The sequence below is a fragment of the Coccomyxa subellipsoidea genome (genome assembly GCF_000258705.1).
Source record: "Coccomyxa subellipsoidea C-169, whole genome shotgun sequence".
Classification (NCBI taxonomy): Eukaryota; Viridiplantae; Chlorophyta; class Trebouxiophyceae; family Coccomyxaceae; genus Coccomyxa; species Coccomyxa subellipsoidea.
In genome coordinates, this window is record NW_005178036.1 from 1679957 (window position 1) to 1698381 (window position 18425).

General features: G+C 55.9%; 1 protein-coding gene across 1 annotated transcript; it reads left to right on the top strand.

Annotated features, from left to right (window-relative positions):
* Positions 1 to 1781: 1781 nt before the first annotated feature.
* On the top strand, positions 1782 to 17127 carry COCSUDRAFT_83694 (hypothetical protein; the record flags this gene model as incomplete). The annotated part of the gene is made up of 26 exons (XM_005648306.1): positions 1782 to 1943; positions 2261 to 2471; positions 2720 to 2865; positions 3693 to 4005; positions 4231 to 4533; positions 5783 to 6240; positions 6760 to 6942; positions 7300 to 7509; positions 7825 to 8024; positions 8430 to 8491; positions 8543 to 8616; positions 9042 to 9208; positions 9438 to 9550; positions 9923 to 10105; positions 10390 to 10527; positions 11497 to 11657; positions 12170 to 12344; positions 12741 to 12857; positions 13138 to 13355; positions 13788 to 13952; positions 14308 to 14533; positions 14867 to 15172; positions 15515 to 15627; positions 15981 to 16039; positions 16559 to 16740; positions 17021 to 17127. 26 exons carry the CDS (start codon positions 1782 to 1784, stop codon positions 17125 to 17127), a joined length of 4752 nt encoding a protein of 1583 aa, XP_005648363.1.
* Between the last annotated feature and the right edge of the window lie 1298 nt (positions 17128 to 18425).

An 18425-nucleotide genomic window follows, 5' to 3' on the forward strand; every position in this document is an offset into this window, starting at 1 on the left:
GACACCTTGCATGCACACACCCACCTTCCGCCTTGGGTGCAAGGGCGGGTAGCCTGCCGAATGAATTTAACGGGTTTGAGTGAGATCCAGGTCTCATCTGGGATCGCTGTCACACACCATTGTGCGTCTTGGATACGAAGATGGTGAAGAATGATGGAGCTGGTGCATTCAATTGCCTGCACTGTTTGGTTGTGCGGTCCCTCATACGTTACCAGTGACACTAACACCAGGCACATGCTCCATCCTTTAGTCGTGTAGGATGGCTCTTCTGAGGAGGCTCATAAGAGGAAGTCTTTTCACGAAAGCAGAAGGGTCCGTCGAAGACGACAATAAGGAGCTTAGCGTCGTAACGACCCAGGAAAGCTTTCATGACATCCTCTACGAGTAAGTATCCAGGCCAGGGCTTACATCTGTGACTATGACTCCTTTGAAGTTCTTACTTATTCCTGTCCTCGATTTTCGACCTGGGTTTCAACTCAAAGTGGGGTACTTTGTACTTGATTTAGAGCTTGCTTGGAGCCCATCAACACGGTCTAGCTTAAAGCATCTGTGAACTTCTTCGATCCTGGCTCTGTTGTTTCAAGTTTAAAATCACATTGCTCTCCCAAGATCATGTTACTGGACTTTGGGTCAGTACTACTTAGAGGATTTGGCCCCTGACTAGCTCGTGTGCATTCGACAGTGAGAGCCACACAGAGGAGGCGGAGCTGAGCTGGCTCTTCAGAGAATATGAGCAGGCTCAGCATCAGGATCCAAACGTGCGCAAAATTCTCAGAGCCCTTTCTGCTCACATAGCTGTGTGTCACCATGCCATGATTGCTGCTTTTGAAGTCTGCTCAGCAGTGCAAGTCCTGAGCTCACTTATCATGATCATGTCGCCATGCAGTACTGCAAGGAGGCACTCAGGAAGTTCTTCGTGCGATTCACTGAGGTGTTTGAGCCCTGGCTGCCAGAAGAGACCGTCCAAGAGGGTGAGCTGCCCTTACCATGACCCCCATGACATGTCCATGAACACCGGGGGGATGTCACTAAGTACAGATGAAAGCGCTAAGAGGGTCCAAGTTGCTCTTTGCTGAGACGAGTGATGCATGCAGGGAATGCCGCCAATCCTGCCATCTCTCCCACGGCCCTGCACAGGACACTGTCATCCCCTACAGAGTCATCCCTGAGGTGATGTCCATACACATACATCCGTACTTTATCTGTGCATGACGAAGTAGCCCTAAGCTGCTTTTGAAGCCGCTCATGGTGCATGCATGTCTCGACAGGCATGGGGGCAGGAGAGCAAGGCTCTCATGCAGTAAGTCCAATGCGTGGCTGTGTGACACAGGTCACACGACGGGCACTATCAGCGGAGTCAGCGCAGCGCAGACCTCAGCCAGGCGCAGCCATGGCAGGGGGAGGGCGGCCGCAGAATTACAGCAGGCTGCAAGGCAGGCCACCCCAGGGCCACTCTGGCTGCTGTGGTGCAGGCGCTGCAACGCATCCCCAATGACTTCGCTCAGGGTGGGCCAACATACTTCCTTGCATGAGCCACTTCTCATCCGCTCTGTCCCCTGTACATATTCCCTCAGTAGTACTGCTGATGTGGCTATACATCAATACCAAGTTGGAACTCTGCGCTGCTTGAGGCAGCTCACCACTGCCCCTTGCACAGCATAACCTATAACTTGTACCTGGCCACTTAACACTGCTGCCCGCCCGAGGTCCATGCAGTGTCTTGGGTCCACTGGCCCGCCTTGGGAGGTCTTTATTACATGGAATTAACAGAATGGGACGGAATGTGTGCAGTGACTGGCTGGGAGAGCGCCGGTTCTGAGGAGCTGGAGGGAACGGTGGGACTGGTGGCCCTGGACGTCCTGCGCATCACCAGCCGCTCGCGCCACAACCGCGCCCTGCTGCTGCATCTGGGCGTCCTCCCTGGCCTGGCATGCCTCATGAAGGTGGGCTGTGCATTCTGGGGGCCTCTTAGCAAGATTATTGCTGTCAGCTTCGCAGGGCGCCTCACTTAAATCCAAAACCGGGTGATCAGGCATGAGCAGGTGCAAAGGGGGATAGGCCCCTTCTGGCACATTCATCTGTGAAAGAGCTTGGTGGCCAGGACACAACTCATGCCACTCTGAGACCCTGAAACAGATAGGTGGTGATCTCATTGTGATTACCACCAGAGATTAATGGGATCTGTACGGCGTCTTGTTGACATCTCAATGCTGGGAACAATGCGATGGTGAATAATGGCACTCTGTGCGCATGTGATCAGGTGGCGATCTCGCGCCTGCACGCCCTGGCCGACAAAGACAGCGGCGGCGCAGCGCTCTGGTTCCTGCAGTGCCTGCTGGCGCACGTGGTGTCGGCCGTGGACACCTTTGTCACAGGGGAGGTTCGCGCGGTAACGGGTGCCCGGCCGGACTCCATGGAGTTGTACCTGTCGCAGGACACGCGCTTCTGCAGCCGACAGTCCCGGGCCCCGGGTGAGAAGTACTCCACCGCCTGCTTTATCATTGATGGTATCTCTCTCTCAAAGGCTGGCCTGGAGCTCTGTGGCGTCTGCGCTGTGGCGGGCGCCCACCCGGCATGGCGCTTGCTGAAGGAGGAAGCATGGGAGGATGGGTGTCTGGATGTGCAGATACTAGTACAAGAATCACCTGCACCGATTTTTGTATTTGCAGAGCAAAAGGTGGAGGTCAACTGAGTTTACTCTTTCCTGCTGCTGCTATAGGGAATGTTGAGGAGGCTGAAGCAATGGAGAGGGCGCTGGCACCGTTGTTAGAGGAGGGCATGCTGCAGCAGCTGCTGGACCTGCTCTGCCTGCTGCGGCTGCTGCGCTCGCGCGGCGCAGCCGTCGTCGCTCCTTGGGAAGTCCTGGTGCGCGCAACATGTCACACGTTGCATGCCAATCCCTTTAAACTGCCGCGGGCATGGCACCTTTGTGAATGCCAGTTGCATTGGAGTGTCACCACGAGCTGTTCAATGTGCATGGTGACCAGCGCTTATCTGGTCTTCCTGATTATACGGAGTGGTTTGGTGCAGGTTCTGGACTTGCTCCTCGCGCTAGTGTCGGCCAGCGGCCGCGCACAGGCGATGCTGCTGGGCTCAGATCCCACCAGATGCGGCCTGGTGGTGGGTGCCTCTGCTGTGCCTTTTTGCTTGTAATATCTGTGTGCTCCCACCTCCATAAATGTTTGATCTGCCAATCTCCCACACATCCCGATCATACCCGGCTGATATGGGTATTGTTCTCATTATTGTTATGATATAATTTCAGTCCGAATGACTAGGTATACCAAGGAACACAATTTTCTTATATGCGCGTCTGACCTAGGCTATCGATTGCTGGGCAGATATTGTTAGAGGGGCTCGGCTGGCCGCGAGCAGCATCGGGCAGGCAGCCTGGCGCGGGGAGTGCTGCAGGATTTGTTCTGAAGGGCGATGGCCAGCGGTCAGCTGAGGACGAGCTGAGGGTCCAGCTGATGACCCTGCAAGTGGTGCGCTCCCTTAAGCCCTTTCATCTTGTGAATTTTTACCTAGATGTACAGTGCGCTGACTGTTGTCTTGCCGCATGCAACCATCTTTAGAGGGGCTATTTGTGGCAGTGTCACATGGATTTTGCAATTTGACCCGTGGGCATTCTTGAGCAGGATATCTTTTGCACAATGTCCCAGCAATGATGCACGGATTTGTGCTGCAAGCAGGTGGCAGCGGCGATCCGGGGCAGCAAGGAGAACCTGCAGGCGATTCAGGATGCGGGCGGCTTTGAGCGCATCACGCAGCTGCTGCAATGGTCCGCGCTGACCTTCCCAAAGGCCCCTGCAGCGGACCCCTTGGTGGCATCGCCAGAGCAGCAACAGCAGGGGAGCCTGGCTTCGCAGCCCACGTCGCCGCGCGTGCCCCGCTCGCCGTTCCCGGCCTCTCCCCGAGCGCTGGCCGAAGACTCCCAGCCCGGCCCCTCGCCGAGAGGCCTCGGCGAGAGCGCAGCCCCTTCCACGCCCGCCAGACACTTCTCAGGTAGGCTGTCTGGGAGAAGCCTTTCATCCTTGCTGACACAATTTGATTTGCAAGCTGTGTCTTTTTCCATTTTTATGTGGCTGTTCTGATGCGCCAGTAACATTTAAGACACAGCTGGAAATGGACTGGAGGCTGTTGACTTCAGAGACCGTTGCTCAGGTAAAGGTGATGTGCGGCATGCCATGCAAGAAGCAGGTGGGTTGATGTGGCATTTGGGGCGTGCAGAGCCGGAGCGGTGCAGCTCTTGGACGGGCAGGCCGCAATTCGTGGACTTCAGGGGCGGCACATCACTGACGCCGCCGGTGCCGCCGTGGGCGTCGGCCGGCGGAGGGGGGCCGCCGGAGCTGGGCCGCGGCATCGAGCGGCGGCTGTCGGCCGGCGGCGAGCGCGCGGCAGCTGCCGCGAAGCTGGAGCGCCGCAGCCTTTCTGCCCGGCTCGAGCGGCGGCTATCCGTGGGGCACCTGTACGCCAGCAGAAGCTCCGCTGACCGTAGCAGTGCCTCCTTGTCGCAGCAGGGAGGCCTCTCTGGTGTGTCGCACCACTGAATAGTCCATTCATCTCCACCCGTCTATTTTCTTTCGCTCACGCCACATCCGGCTGCCCACGCATGTGAATCTAGGTCGTAGTTAGTTGCACCTCCTGCGTGCATATATTTTAATCAGATGCTTGGCACGAAGAAGATCGCATTATGTATGAGAAGTAATTGATGTGTTTGCCAGGGTTGGTGCACTGGTCTTCCAGCGACTGGCAGAGCAAGCTGCGGCGGACGCTGCGCAGCACTCTACAGGGACAACCTGAGGCGGCAGTGGAAGCGCGGCCGCTGGGGCCCCTGTCTCAAGCGGGCATGCCCGCTCTGCCCAGCATGCCACTGGGGCAGGTTTTTGCTGTCCTGGAGGCCCTCCTTGACTTGGCTGAGCGGCGGCGCTTGCACAGTGACCCCTCGTCGACACCGCAGAGTCACCGAGACAGGTGGGACATGCCTCTGAAACTGTTCTACAAAATTCGGCCTGGCAGAGTGAAATGGAATGCTGGTGTGCTGCCAGTATGTCCTCGAGTGATGGCCCCAACAGAATCTTAGATCTTGTGAAGGCTATGGCATGTGGGCAAACTGTTTCAAGCGCGTTCTGGATAAGTTTCCGCCCTTCTCATGCAAAATACAATGTGCGTCCAGTGTAGCATGTGGAATGCTGCAGGCTGCTGCGCAGTGTGGTTAGTGCTGTTTTGGGCGCATTCAAACCGATCGTGCAAGGCTGCCCGCGGTTGCGGGAGGCCGAAGCAGAGCTGCATGCGGCTGCTCTGCGCGAGCTTCATTCTTCCCATTCAGCATTGCAGGTCGGAATTTCCCCCTTTCCACCACCCTGACAGTGCTGCTGTTCACCACTGTGCAGAAGGCACTCTTTGAAGTCCTTGGAAGACCAGTTGTTGACATGTGCTGGATGCGGACATGCAGATGCATTCTTTGAGGTTTCTGGAGCGCGTGGTTGCTGTGGACGGGGCTTCCTTGGCGTCCCTTCGCTCCATGGGCCTCTGGGAGCTCACCTACGGCTCCGCCTTCTTTTTCTTTGGCCAGGCCACCAGATCGCAGGTATCCTCACACCCCACATGTCATATTATCCTTCTCATCGTTCTTTCCTGCGTAAAACTTAATCCGAGAGAAAGCCCAGAAGGTCTGGCATGTCCTGAGCTCGACAGCTGTCTTTGCAGGGAACAAGCGCAGCCTCTGCAGGCGATGTGAGGGATCAGATATCTGCCGCCTGTCAGACTGCCATGCCTACAGGCAAGCAGGCCGCCACCAACAGCAGCTGCAGCAGCAAAGGCCATTCTAGCAGCTCAGGGGAATCAGACAACCAGCGCTCAGCAGTGGCCGAATTTTCAGGAGTCCAGGTTGTCCTGGTGCCAGACGAGGCATTCAGGCGGGTCACAGTCACGTTCCTGCGGCGCAACAGCGCAGCAGAGGGTGATCTCACTGCGGGCAGGGCGCGGCAGCCGCTCACGGCGGTGCTACAGCAGGAGGAGGCGGAGAGGAAGTTTAGCAGCCCAGACAGGCCCCAGGAAGATTCTCTGGCTGTGGGGAGGCCTGAGGGGCCTCAGGTGCCAGTCAGTCCCTGGCTGGCGCAGCAGGAAGGAGAGGACGTGCTGAGGGATCTGCGAGAAAGTGTGGTGGCTCTCACTGAGCGCGCCGCCTGCCTGGAAGGGCCCGATGGCGCTGCTGACAACCAGCCGGAAGTGCGCAAGGTAAAGTGCCAGTCCCTCATATGTTTTCTGGTCTGGTGTGAGGCCCATGTGCACCACGAGCTTGAGTATGTGTCCTCCAGAAGACTGATCAAATTACCTGGCTTGAGCACATGCATGCTGAGAAGTTTAAGTCCATGACTGCTGAGTAAAGGGTGCCTCTTCATGGCTCAGTGCATGTAGAGCGCTCTACATGCGCAGATACTCTTACATGCATCAATGCATCGCTTGTGGACATGATATAACAGGGCATAAGCAGAACTTTTCAGTACAAGAACACTGAGCAGTGACGAGGGTGCATGCTCTGACGCCCACTCCAGGTTCTTGATGGCTGCAAAGTGATTTGGCAGCTGCCCAATACCCGGAAATCAAGGGTTACCCCAATCCCTGAAACGGGAGGCCCTGTGATGGGCGCAGCTGAGCTGGCTTGCCGAGTCCTAATCTGGCGCCTCGCATGCATTCTTCTTCTGACTCTATTATATTGGGTCGCTGATTGAATCCACTGCCTTGCAATGGGCGCAGCTGCTGGAGCTGTTGCAAGAGCATGCGGAGCAGGCTGAGGTTGTGCTGCTGGCGGCGCCTGCGCTGGCGCGCGTGCTGATGGGCGCGCAGCAGGCCACCATGGCTGCCCTCCACCACTGTGACGGCCTCTCCCTCCTCGCCGCCATTGTGACCCGCCAGGCCCACGCCGACTCTGCCACCCGGGTGCGCCTTTACCGCGCCTCGGCCGCTCTGACACCTCATGCTACACCTCATGGCATGTTGATCATTACATGCTATCATTGCATGCTGATCATTGCATGCTAATCCATGCATGCCACCTTTGTGTCTGAAAGACTGACGATTGGGATTGAATTTGAGGGTTCATCCAGCAATAGCCAATTGCTCTTCGTCTTCGTGCTTTGAGGTTGATATCAGATGCTGATATGCTCTCTCCTGCCTACCGTTTTGCAGTCTTTGGAACCACCCATGAGTGAAATTTGGAAGCTTGAAAGCCTCTTGGTTGCTGAAGTGGCCAGACAAGACAGCGCCTGGCTGATAAATGCTGGCGCCTACGTGCAGGGGGCACTCTCTGGCGAGGCGGCAGAAGCGCAGGGCAGTAATGAGGCCATTATGAAGTGGCAGGCGAGGTGCGCGGTGCTGAGTGCGCTGGCCACGTACCTGCACGCATCGCCGTCCGTGCAGCGGGCTGCTGTGCGGAAGTGGGAGCCGGTGGCCGCCCTCTTTGGCCTGCTCTGGGACGACAGCACCCGCAAAATTGCGCTCAGCATGGTACGTCAAGCCCATGAAATCTCTTTAGTTCTGCTTATCTACATGCCAGGACCGCTCATGCGTTACTGTGCACGCCAGTCATTTCTCCAACTCTTGTGATTGCATAGGCATAGCATGCCCATGATACCCGGATAGGCTCCAAAGAGGACCTTTAAAAATGCTACTTGAGTAGAACCCTTAACTCCAAGGCTCTTCTGGGACCCTTGGAATACAGATCTCTACACAAATAGCCTGTGCCTGAGAGACCGTGGCTTGTCAGGAATTCCTTGAGAATCTTGCACTTGGTTCAAGATGCCAACTTTAGGGTCGGTGCAGGTGGTGGGCCTGATGCGGCTGGCGCCGGCGGACCAGGATGATCGGTTGGCCAAGGCGGCGCTATTCACCAAGTACGCAGAGCTGCTGCCGGCTGCGCTGACGACCGACGGCGCCAACGCGCAGCAGCTGGTCTCCGACCTTCTGCTGGGCATCCGCGAGGTCATTGCCGGCAACAAGCTCGCGCACCAAAACCTCTTCAGGTGCTTTTCAGATTAATTTATTTTTGCCAGAAGCAAATGGAATGAATGGCAGTGAGGGCATGGACCTGCAGCACATTGCCCATTACATTCTGGTATCGATAGCACCACATGGCCTGTCAGCGCCTTTTCACTGGCGGCCTGCCAGTGTGCGGGGTGGTCAGCAAACCCTTCAGTTGTGCAAGTCGGTGAGAATACTGCAATTGTCTGGGCATCAGTTTACCAGTGCCTTGATACGCTTGCAGAAGACAGGTCACCTGGGTACTTGGCAGCAGATGACTTCTCTCTGAAAGCCTGTGATGGTACTGATAGACTTCCTCTGAGTCCTGGATAAGGCGTGCCTATAGCATTCGGAGAACGCAAGACCTTGCGCCTGTAGATGACACGGATGCAATGTGGGTGCGGCAGGCAGTCGGAGTGCTTCGTGCAAGCGGTGAACCTGCTAAACTTTGACTATGAGGGCGGCCACGGTGCGCAGCTGTGTGAGGAGGTGCTTGCAACCCTCACTGCCTTGCTAACAGGCAATGAGGCATCCAGGCGACGAATGGTCAGCGATGTGGGCTACGACCAGATTCTGACAGCCGTCATGCGTCAGGTGTGCCCCATGAATTCACAATTTCCTGCCTTCTCTGGGACTCCTGATGCAGCTTCTCGGTGTTCTCTGCTGGACCCTGAGGGCACCAACTGGACATTAGATGGGGCAACCTATTGCATTTGAGTCATGGCAGGGATGCAGAGAAATGCCTGCTTTGGTCTCTGTGTGCATGACAGCACCTGAGTCAGTGATTGTGGCTTTGCAGACTCCTCCGGAAGGGCCACAGCACAGCCTTCTACTGTCCATTCTTGGGCTCATTCTTGAGGTGAACTCCCAAGTCTTCTTGGATTTTTTTCTTTCATATGTGCCAGCCCTACTAAGAGAGTGATCTTCTGGCAAAAAGTCCTGTTGGCTATTGAAAGCTGTGCCTGAACATACCTCAAGGGTGGTCTCATCTCCATTGTCACTATGGGTTATTGGTGCAGGCGGACTATGATTCCACGACTGTCGAGCAGACCATAAAGAATGCAGAGGCTGTGCCGCTCTTCTTTCACTTCCTGCGGATGTCAGAAGTGGTCGTGCAGACTTGGGGACTGGACGCATTCTGGCGCCTGACCTCTGGCAGCATGCCAAACCTGTCCGCATGCGAAAGGTGAGCTGCCTTATTTTGGGAGTCTGCAGTCCAGTAAACACATCCTTTGAGCGCGTTTCAGTGCAGCAACAGGCCGAGTCGCTGCAATGCACTTTACTTCTATGATTACACCGTCTCAGTTGTTGCTCTTCTGAATCGCACGCTGAGAGGAAATGAGCTCTATGACATAAGCAACGGATGGTATTTGTCTGAAATCTAAATTTTGTGTTCAATTGTGCGCTAATTGCAGGTGCGGCCTGAACGCTATCCTCATAGAGTGGTTTGCGGCGGTGCGCGGACAGCCGGATCTGCAGCAGCCCATAGCTGCTCTGCTGCAAGTCACCGGCGCCTACAGCATCTCAGGTCAGGCCTCATTTCATCAAAGCTGTAAAAGTTGCTAGCTGCAATGGTCGGGAGTGAGTGCTAGTCTAGCATGCCAGGCTCAGCATGCACTCTCTGCTTCTTGTTCCCCTGGACCCCACGAGCCATTTGACCTGCTCTCTGTGAAGGTCCATGACTAAACAGCAGGTTGCAAGGACATGCCGGGCTCAAGCACAGGGATACTCAGACGCTTGAGTTGTAAGAGTCGCTTGAGTAGTAAGAGTCGACATGAGAAGCAACTACCTTCACCGGAGCAAGACTACTAACTGGGCAATCTACAAGAGGCATACATGCAATCGTCGTTGTGGCTTTATGTTCACTGCATTTCTGTCTGAATTGGCTGCATGCTGACAGGGCGCGACCTCCGGGCGATCTTTGCGCTGCTGCGCAAGGACGGCAGCGGCCGCGTGCCCGCGCACGCCGTCGTACTGCTGCGCTCCCTGGCGGTCATGGCGCACCATCAGGGTCCCACCACCTTCTTCGACTTTGCCAACGAGGGCGCCGGCATCGTTCGCAACACGCCCCTGCGCTTCCCTGGTTAGCCATACAGCCCCTTGCCACTTCACTAGAATGACCATTTAACCTTGGTAGTGAAGTGGAGAGCTGTTCCAATTTTGACAAGGCGCTCCTGTAACAGATCAGGGCAGATGCAAAGACACAGCATCAGCGAGGAATAGACTGGTTTGCCTGGCTCAGTCTGCAGAGCAACTCACAGATGAGTCAGGAGAAGGCACAAGATAAGCGGGCTCATTCGGCATGGGCGCTTGCCTTTGTGGCTGTGTCATGGAGGGCACGTGTGAATGGGAATTGATGGCGTGCAGGCAGCAAGGGGTACTCCTTTGCCACATGGCTGCGGCTGGAGGATGTGGACGGACAGCCCGGGACGGCTGGGCGCGCACTGTTCACTCTGCTGCACAAGACAGCCGAGGCCACCAGAGGGGTCACTGCTGCCTTCAAAGGTGTGTCTTCGGTCTCAAAGGTGACTCGCAAGCAGTGCAATGGCAGGAATCACTGTGCCTCCCTCTTATTCTGACCCTATTCATCTGTATGTGACATCTTCTCTTGTTCCTGACAAATCCTGTTTGCACCAATAAAGAGGTCCTGAAGGGGATTTGTGTTGCGCGCGCAGGCAGCATGATTGCTGTGCGCTCTCTTGGTGCTGGCAAGACGAATGAGGCTCAGCTTGAATTCAGGTTCGATGCCAAGAGGTGGTATCATTTGGTGCTCACTCACAGCACAGGCAGCGCCCTGGCACCTGCCTGGGTGAGGCTCTTTGTCAACGGCACGCTGGAGGCTTCCGAGCGATTTAAATACCCCAAGGTATTGCACCCCTGTTTCTGAAAGCATCATCAGGCACAACCTTCTGGACATCCTGGACAGAAGGACCCTGATTATGCATCTCGGAAATGCATGTTCCGAGATGCATTTTGTTCAAGGGTTTGAAAGCATACATATCGATAAGTGTTTGCGTACATTCCACAGGTGCAAGAGCCTCTCAACTCCTGCAGCATTGCTGCTCGGCTGTCTGGAAGCGAGAATGGACTGGGCGTCCCTCTTAATGCCTTCCATGGGCAGATGGGCTGCATCTACCTCTTCGAAGACATCCTGTCCCCTGGTATAAACTCTCTGCTCTCTCTGCGTGAACCTCATGCACAGACAGTACACCTGCATCTCATAGCACATCTTTGCTGTGAGCACTGCTGTATGCGGCTGGAAGACTTTGGAGGTGCAGTCACAAGCAAAAGTATTGTACATGAGGAGCATGGATGCACTGCCATTTACGGTGTGTTTATGGCTTGCCTTTGCTACTGCTGGAATTCCTCGCTGGATCATGATTGCAGCGCAAGTTGTTTATCGGTGCAGTTTCGATTGGTCATGTTTTGTGTGCCTTGAAATACTGCTGCTCAATAATTCCTCCTTGACTGCAGCGCAAGTCGGCGCGCTGCATGCGTTGGGCCTAGATTACCAGTCCACGTTCTCGCCACTGGAGTCGGACGCAGTACTGGAGCAGATGCCGGCTGCAGCAGCGCTAGTGGTCGACGGCAAAGAAGCCCTCGGGCCGCGTCTCATGATCAGCTACAATGCCCAGGTCCGTGGGCTCATTGCGACGTCACAGAAGTACCCTTTTATCCCATGCCACAATGAAAACCCTGAAGACGTTCCTCACCATCCTGGCCGTGCAAGAAGTATTCCACAGTGCTTACAAACTCATGCTGGCATAAATTCCCTCGCTGGCCTTGGCTGGGGGCCAGAGGCCTGCCCGCATCATCCTTATGAGCCAAGTGCCTGACATTTCCTTCGTCTCTTTCTTCTGTCATTTCAAGGGTTGATGATTGCATGATGTGAGCCGACCTTCGATCCGCATTGCGTAACCATGGGCCTATGTGTCCATATCCTGGCCTTGCAGCAAATCCCTCTGCAAATCCCTCAGTGGTTTGCATACACAGTAAGCCGCGCATGGGTAGCCCTTCCCGCTCGCCTGCCTCTGAGCCTCTGAGAGGGCTTGTGGGGCCAAGTCTTTACAATCCTCTCTATCCAAATTTTTTGCTGATAGCAACGCATGATGTCAGCTGACATGAGCATCAACGGCGTGCCTGACAGGCGGCGGCCGGGCGCATGCTGTACAACACAGCCGACATGGAGCGCGGCGGGGCTGGTGATGGCGACACGGTGGCCATTCTGGAGGGAACGCAGCTGTGCTGCACGCGCCAGCTGCGCGACCTGTTGCACTGCCTCGGCGGCGTCTCCGTCCTGCTGCCCCTCTTTGCGCAGCTCGGTGGGTCCTTGCATGCTGCAAAAGAGAAGGAAGTAATAAAGAAAGAATGAATGTCCCGTAGGAGACCCTTACGTGCGTACGTGCAGAGCCAGAAATGGCTGAGCAGGGGACATCACTCTGAAGAGCTGTATTATCCTGCACTTTTGGGGAGCCGTCTTGTGTCTCATCTGCATTAGTCATCGACATGCTTTTGCCGCTTTTCTTACTTCAAAATACTGTATTTGATAATTGAAGATTTCCGTGGGTGAACATGTAGTGGATGGTGTTCAAGTAGTCAAGAGGTCTCACGCTTATCGTCAATTCATCAATCTCTTTCAACAAAAAGAGATAACATGACGCTGTCTGTTTTGCCGAGAATGCACAGTTTCGCGTGACTGTTGAAGCTGTGTCTGGCAGATGCCCCCAGCAGCGAAGATGGGCAGGAGGCCTCGAGGGCGGTGGATGTGGTCCGCCTGCTGGGTGCAGTCCTGGCAGACAGCCCTCACAACCGCCAGAGCATGGTCCAGATCTCAGGTGAGCATCACACTTTTCTCCCGGGCATATCAGTGACACTTCTGACATGTTGTTCCATTTCAAAGGAATCTTAGCCGAGCTGAGGAAACATTGCAACCTTGCATACCAGAGGCCAATGCCTTGCTTCTTGCAAAATGCATCCAAGTAGCTGCCACGGATTTCGGTCATCTACCAACTTCCCTACTGGGCAGCTTCAATTTCTGAGTTCACTCTGAGGCCCATGCAAGTGAGATCACACCTTCTGCTCATGCCAGTAATGAGGAGGGGCCTTGGCATGCAGGTGTGGCTCTGGTGGCGCACCTGCTGCAGCAGCGAAGCCCCAAACACCTGACGCTGGACCTGCTGCACGCGCTGGAGGCTCTGCTGAGAGCGGTGGCGCCGGCCGAGGCGCTGCACACCGCCGTGCTGCAGCGGCTGCTGCTCAACCTGCGCCTGTGGGCCGCCGCGCCGCTGCCCATCCAGCGCAGCTTCCAGGCCCTGCTCCTCAAGCTCGCCAAGGTACTGCAGTGCGCTTGTGTCTCGCACTGCTTTCCTTCTGACTGGAGTGCTCCTTTCTGAGTATGTTGGTCTGGGTGAGTTGCTCTGGTTCAGAGTGGATCGGTCTGGATTGGATCCATGTTAGTCTAGCTTGATCTCTTTACGTGTCAAAGCAGCACGCATGTCTTCTTCTGCTCTCCATGACGGAGTCGCTCTTACTTTGGAGTGGATTGGTTTGCTTTGGTATGGATATAGTATACCTTGGATTGACCTGTAGACGGATCCTGTGTCTGTGGTCCATCAACATTCTGACTGCAAAGTCTGGCAAACCGGGCTTCTCGGCCATGGAGAGCATGTCCCAATGCGTGACACACACAAAATGAACCCATATTTATTGGAAATTCACATCGTAAACCGTAAAACTTCAGGGCTTAGAGCAGATGTGTCATGCAGGGGGAGCCGGCCGGTGTCTCGGCGCTGCTGGGGGTGCCGCGGCTGCTGGACGCGATGCGTGCGCATTACGGGGGCGTTGCCTCCGCCGACGCGGCGCGGCCGCCTGCGGCCGGCGGCGGCCTGCTGCCGGCGGAGCTTCGCGCGCTTCGGCAGGGGTTGCTCAATGTGGCGCTCAGTTTGCTGCACCTCTCCGCTGTCCCCTCCCACAAGGCGCCGCGCATTGCCCCCGACGACATCCAGGCACGCTGCTTTTCCCCACAGCCTGCTTGACTCATCGTTTTGATTTCTTGCTGTGAGCCCACGTTGATATTTTTGCCATAATAAATGCACATAGCTCTTGGAAAAGGTGCACATGTGCCAGAACATATAACAACTGGATACCAGCAAGGAGACACGAACAATGAGTCAGGCAGGTAAAGCAAAAGTACTATGGTTTGTTGCTGCAGCAAACACTTGATGTTGGTCTCGAGCGACAGAATATATCTTGCCTGAATGCTGGTGTATTTTGGATTCCTTGCAGGCGCTGATAGCCTTCATAGGGGACTGCGCGGACGTGGCCACGCTGGAGGATGTCCTGATCGCAATACTGGACCTGTTGCGCCACACGCCGCCCGGCCGCATCCCTCTGCTGGCAGGCAGTGGCGGCGCACAGCTCTTCCTGTCTCTGCTGTCGCGCGAGCAGCCAGCGCTGCGCATCCTGGGCCTCCACCTGCTCGCCTTCTTCGTGCCCTACATGCACGCCAAAGGTGCCCCAGCTTCCCTTCCACCGTTGATGCCATGCATTGAGAAATCGCACGGGTTTTTCTAAATGCTCAATACCCAATCCCACATATAAACTGTACTGGGCCATTACACACGCCCACGTTTCTTTCTCAGACATGGCGCCCAACGAGCATTATGCATTCCAGGGAGCCAAAACACCACTTGTGGGGCAAATCCTGAACCTCATATCTCTCTTTGTCCTCCACCGAGTCAGAACATCTGAGAAGGTTCCCTCCACATTGTCACCAATGCTTTCACATCATGGCGTTGCAGCTGCATTGTTAGCTGATGTGGCCCTTCCCATTCTGCTGGCGCAGGCGCGGAGAGCGAGGAGGCGCTGGCGGGCTTCTGGGCGGCAGTGGCGGACGCGCTGCTGATGTTCCCTCTCACGCCCACCGTGCGCGAGTCGCTGCTACAGCTGCTGTGCGCCACCGCGGGCGGCCAGGCCGGCGGCGGCATCGGCATCGGGATGCGCGGCAGCCGCTCGGGGCACGTCGTGTGGCCGGATGCGCGCACCCCGATCACGGCCGCGCCCGTCGTGGGCATCCTGCTGCAGCTGCTACTGGGCTGCGACGACGCCGGGCAGCGCTCCGCCACGCTCGAGGCCCTCCACAAGCTCATCGGTGGGTAAACCGTCCTCGTGCTCAAGATCCTGGTTGTCTTGCAGCAAAACGCAGGACGGATTGTTCCCTACCTGCACCCACGGTTGTGCGGCCCCTTCCCTCAACAGACAAAGAGAGCGTCTCTGCTTGTGCGGTGAAACATGCTTTGAATTAGGGCCACCGTACTTGCGCGCTGGATCATCAAGAAACGTGCCCTGGCCGAGTGGCGGCAGCGCTGTTCCTCCCTTGCTGACTCCCAATGCCTGCAATGTTGAAGAAACAGACGCTGCAGTGAGTGTTGTGGTGTGTTTTGTTTTGGGATAGTTTATTGAGCGATCTGATGAGTTGTGTGCTGTGGCGCAGTGGAGGGGTCGAGGGAGAACCGTGCGGCGGTGGTGGCGCAGGAGGGCTGGGAGCAGTGGCTGCTGGAGCTGCTGCTGGACGGATCCCCCTGCATCCCATGCGGCGCAACACAGGTCAGTGCGCTGGCCCCAAGAAAACCAAGTCACTGGGCACTCCCACTTTTCATGCGCAGCTTTGTAAAGGCCTTGCATGTTAGAAGCTGCCATCCAGGACGCACTACCAGTTCCCCTTCAACTTTCAATTCAATCCAATTGACGAGGAAACGGTATGTATGTTGTCCTGGATTGCAGCTATCTTGCCTTTTCTTCAGTGGAAAAGTCACTTCTTTCCTAAGTTTGCGTTGAGGGCCACCACCGACTGTTTGTGGATATAGAGACTGCTTGCTTGAGGGGCGGAATGTCGGCCAGGCTCATTGCAGAGGATTCTTCAACAATGATCAGGGAGATGACTGGCTGAGGGCTTGCAGGGGTCACCAGAGCGGCTTGCGCCGGGCAGTGCGGAGGATGAGGCGCATGCTCCCTGGGTGTGGGTGGGCGCGGAGGCGGTAATCATCCGCAGCATTCTGCGCGCGCTGCACGGCCACTGCATCACCGAGCTGCCGCGCGGCTGGACTGCCCTGGAGCGCACTGCCTGCCACCTCAGGCACAGCCCAATCCCTGCCTGTAATCCCAATACCATGCTTGTATTGCTTATTGAACAGCGCCCTGGTCACACTCAACTATTCTGTTACGCAATAAGCAGGGATGGCAGGGGCTCAATTGTAGATCTCTGGCCTTTAGTAGTCAGATGACCTCTAGGTGGGGTTGGTTTTTTCAATAGCATGCATGGCAGGTCTGTGCAAAGGCAAGAGCTGACTCGGGCAGGTTGGGACTTGCCGGTGGCAGTAAACATATTATACAAGTATATTCTTGATCAAATCGCCCCATGTTCGTGCCCATTTGAGTAGCTAAGCAACAAGCAGGGATGTCTGGGCTCAACTTCCTGTCAATCAGGGTACTGAAAGATGAACTGCAAATGGATTTACCCGGGAATTGTCATGCCCAGGGCGTATGCTGACAGGGGAGTGGTTGACGGCTGGGGCCTGATGCACTCCCTGCTGGCGGATGTGGTGGATGACATTGTGGGCGCAGCCAGCAGCGAGGCCAACAGCGCAGCCGCGGCAGAGCGCGACGCGTGGACGCTCATCGCCTCCCTGTCTACCGAGCTGGCCCGTGACAACTGCATGGGTGAGCCCATCGCTTGGAATCTTGACCAGCTTTGAGAGCTAGAATTGTGAGGCCTTACTTGCTGCTACAATGGGCTGGAGCAGTCCTCTTCTGTGCAGGGATACTGCAGAAGGCCCCTTCATCATTGAGCCACATTTTTAAAATGTTTCCTATTGTTTGGGATGACAAGCAGTGTAGCCAATACGGGACCATGCATGTGCAGGTGTGCTGGATCTGATAGACGAGCTGACATCTGGGACGCTGATCATGCCACGGGGACTGCCTCTGAACCCCACTCCAGAGGCGGTCGCCTGGGCGGAGGGCGGTGTCGAGCTGGTGCCTGTCGAAGCCTGGCCTATCCTGGGCGTTCCTGGAGCCAGCGCAGAAACATCCCTGGTAATATTCTGAGCCAGGCCTGCTTTTCATGCATCCCTGCTGTGCATGCTGCAGTGCCCTCGAAGTACTGCCCCGTACTAAGTACGGCCCATTTTCCATCCACCCCCATGTAGAGGTCATCTGGTTACTAGTGACCAGAGGAATGCAATATTCTGACCCTTAAAGCCAGCACCCCTTTATATCTTGAAAGCTCCAGGAACTCCCCTGAGGCATGGGAATAGTTCGTTTCCTGTTCCTTTCATGGCAGTGAGGTATGCAGGCATCAAACAGGGATCACGTTTGATATGCTGTGCAATGTGATGCTTGCAGTGGGCTCAGGCAAGGCAAGTTTGTGGCTGGCAAATAATCTGAAAAGCAACGATTATGATGCAGCCGGTGGATGCATACATGACGGCGGAGGCATGGCGGCTGCACAGCGGAGCATGGCAGCTCATCTACGTGCTGCAGAAGACGGGCGACGGCTTCGGCGGCGGCAGCGGCGGCGGCCTGTCTTGGGACAATCGCGCCCAGTCGGCTGGCTCCGGCCGCGCACGCAGAGTCAGCGACTCCGGCAACGACTCAGCGGTCAGCTCACCCAGAGGCAACCTGGGCTCCTCGCACTCCATGGCTGAACAAGGTATTCCCGCCTGGATATTCCCCTGGCTCCCAGTTTCTTGTTAGCAGATGGAGCAACCTCCCTGGACATCCCCACTTCATTCAAAGGTACCAATCATGCCAACGCCGGTATTGCCTAGCATCACTTCTGCTGAGCATCAGACTGTGCATCTCCACTTGTTACACCAGTAAATATCCTCGCAATGTGGTCGTCCAATGCGCGTCTGTGCTAATGCTCCAGGCAATGGGAAGGTTGTGTCGGAGGAGGTTGTGCGGTCTGGGGTGGCAGATCGGGTGGTGCGGCTGACGGTGCGCATGGTGCTGACCGCGCTGCGCTGTGCTGCGCCGTCTGTTGCAATTGACTGCGTCGCCAGCGGGTGCCGCCTACTGCCCACCATTCTGACCTCTTCGACCACTGCCAGGTGCGCCTCCCTTTGGTACAAACAGTTGCCCATTCTGGCACAATGCCATGCGTGCTTTGCCAACATTTGACAATCGGGATGCTGTCGTTACAACTAATTAAGAAAATTTGGTGAAGAATACACCAGCACTCCGCTTGACAAGCCCCGCGATGCATGCACGGCTCCATGTGTGCTAGGGGGAGTCAAGACTCTTGAGTTCTTTTGAGTTCAGGACACATGTCTCTCCGCTCGAGTGAGAAGCAGCTACATTGAATCAGATAGCCGTATAGAAAGGCACAGGGATGTGAGGGCAGC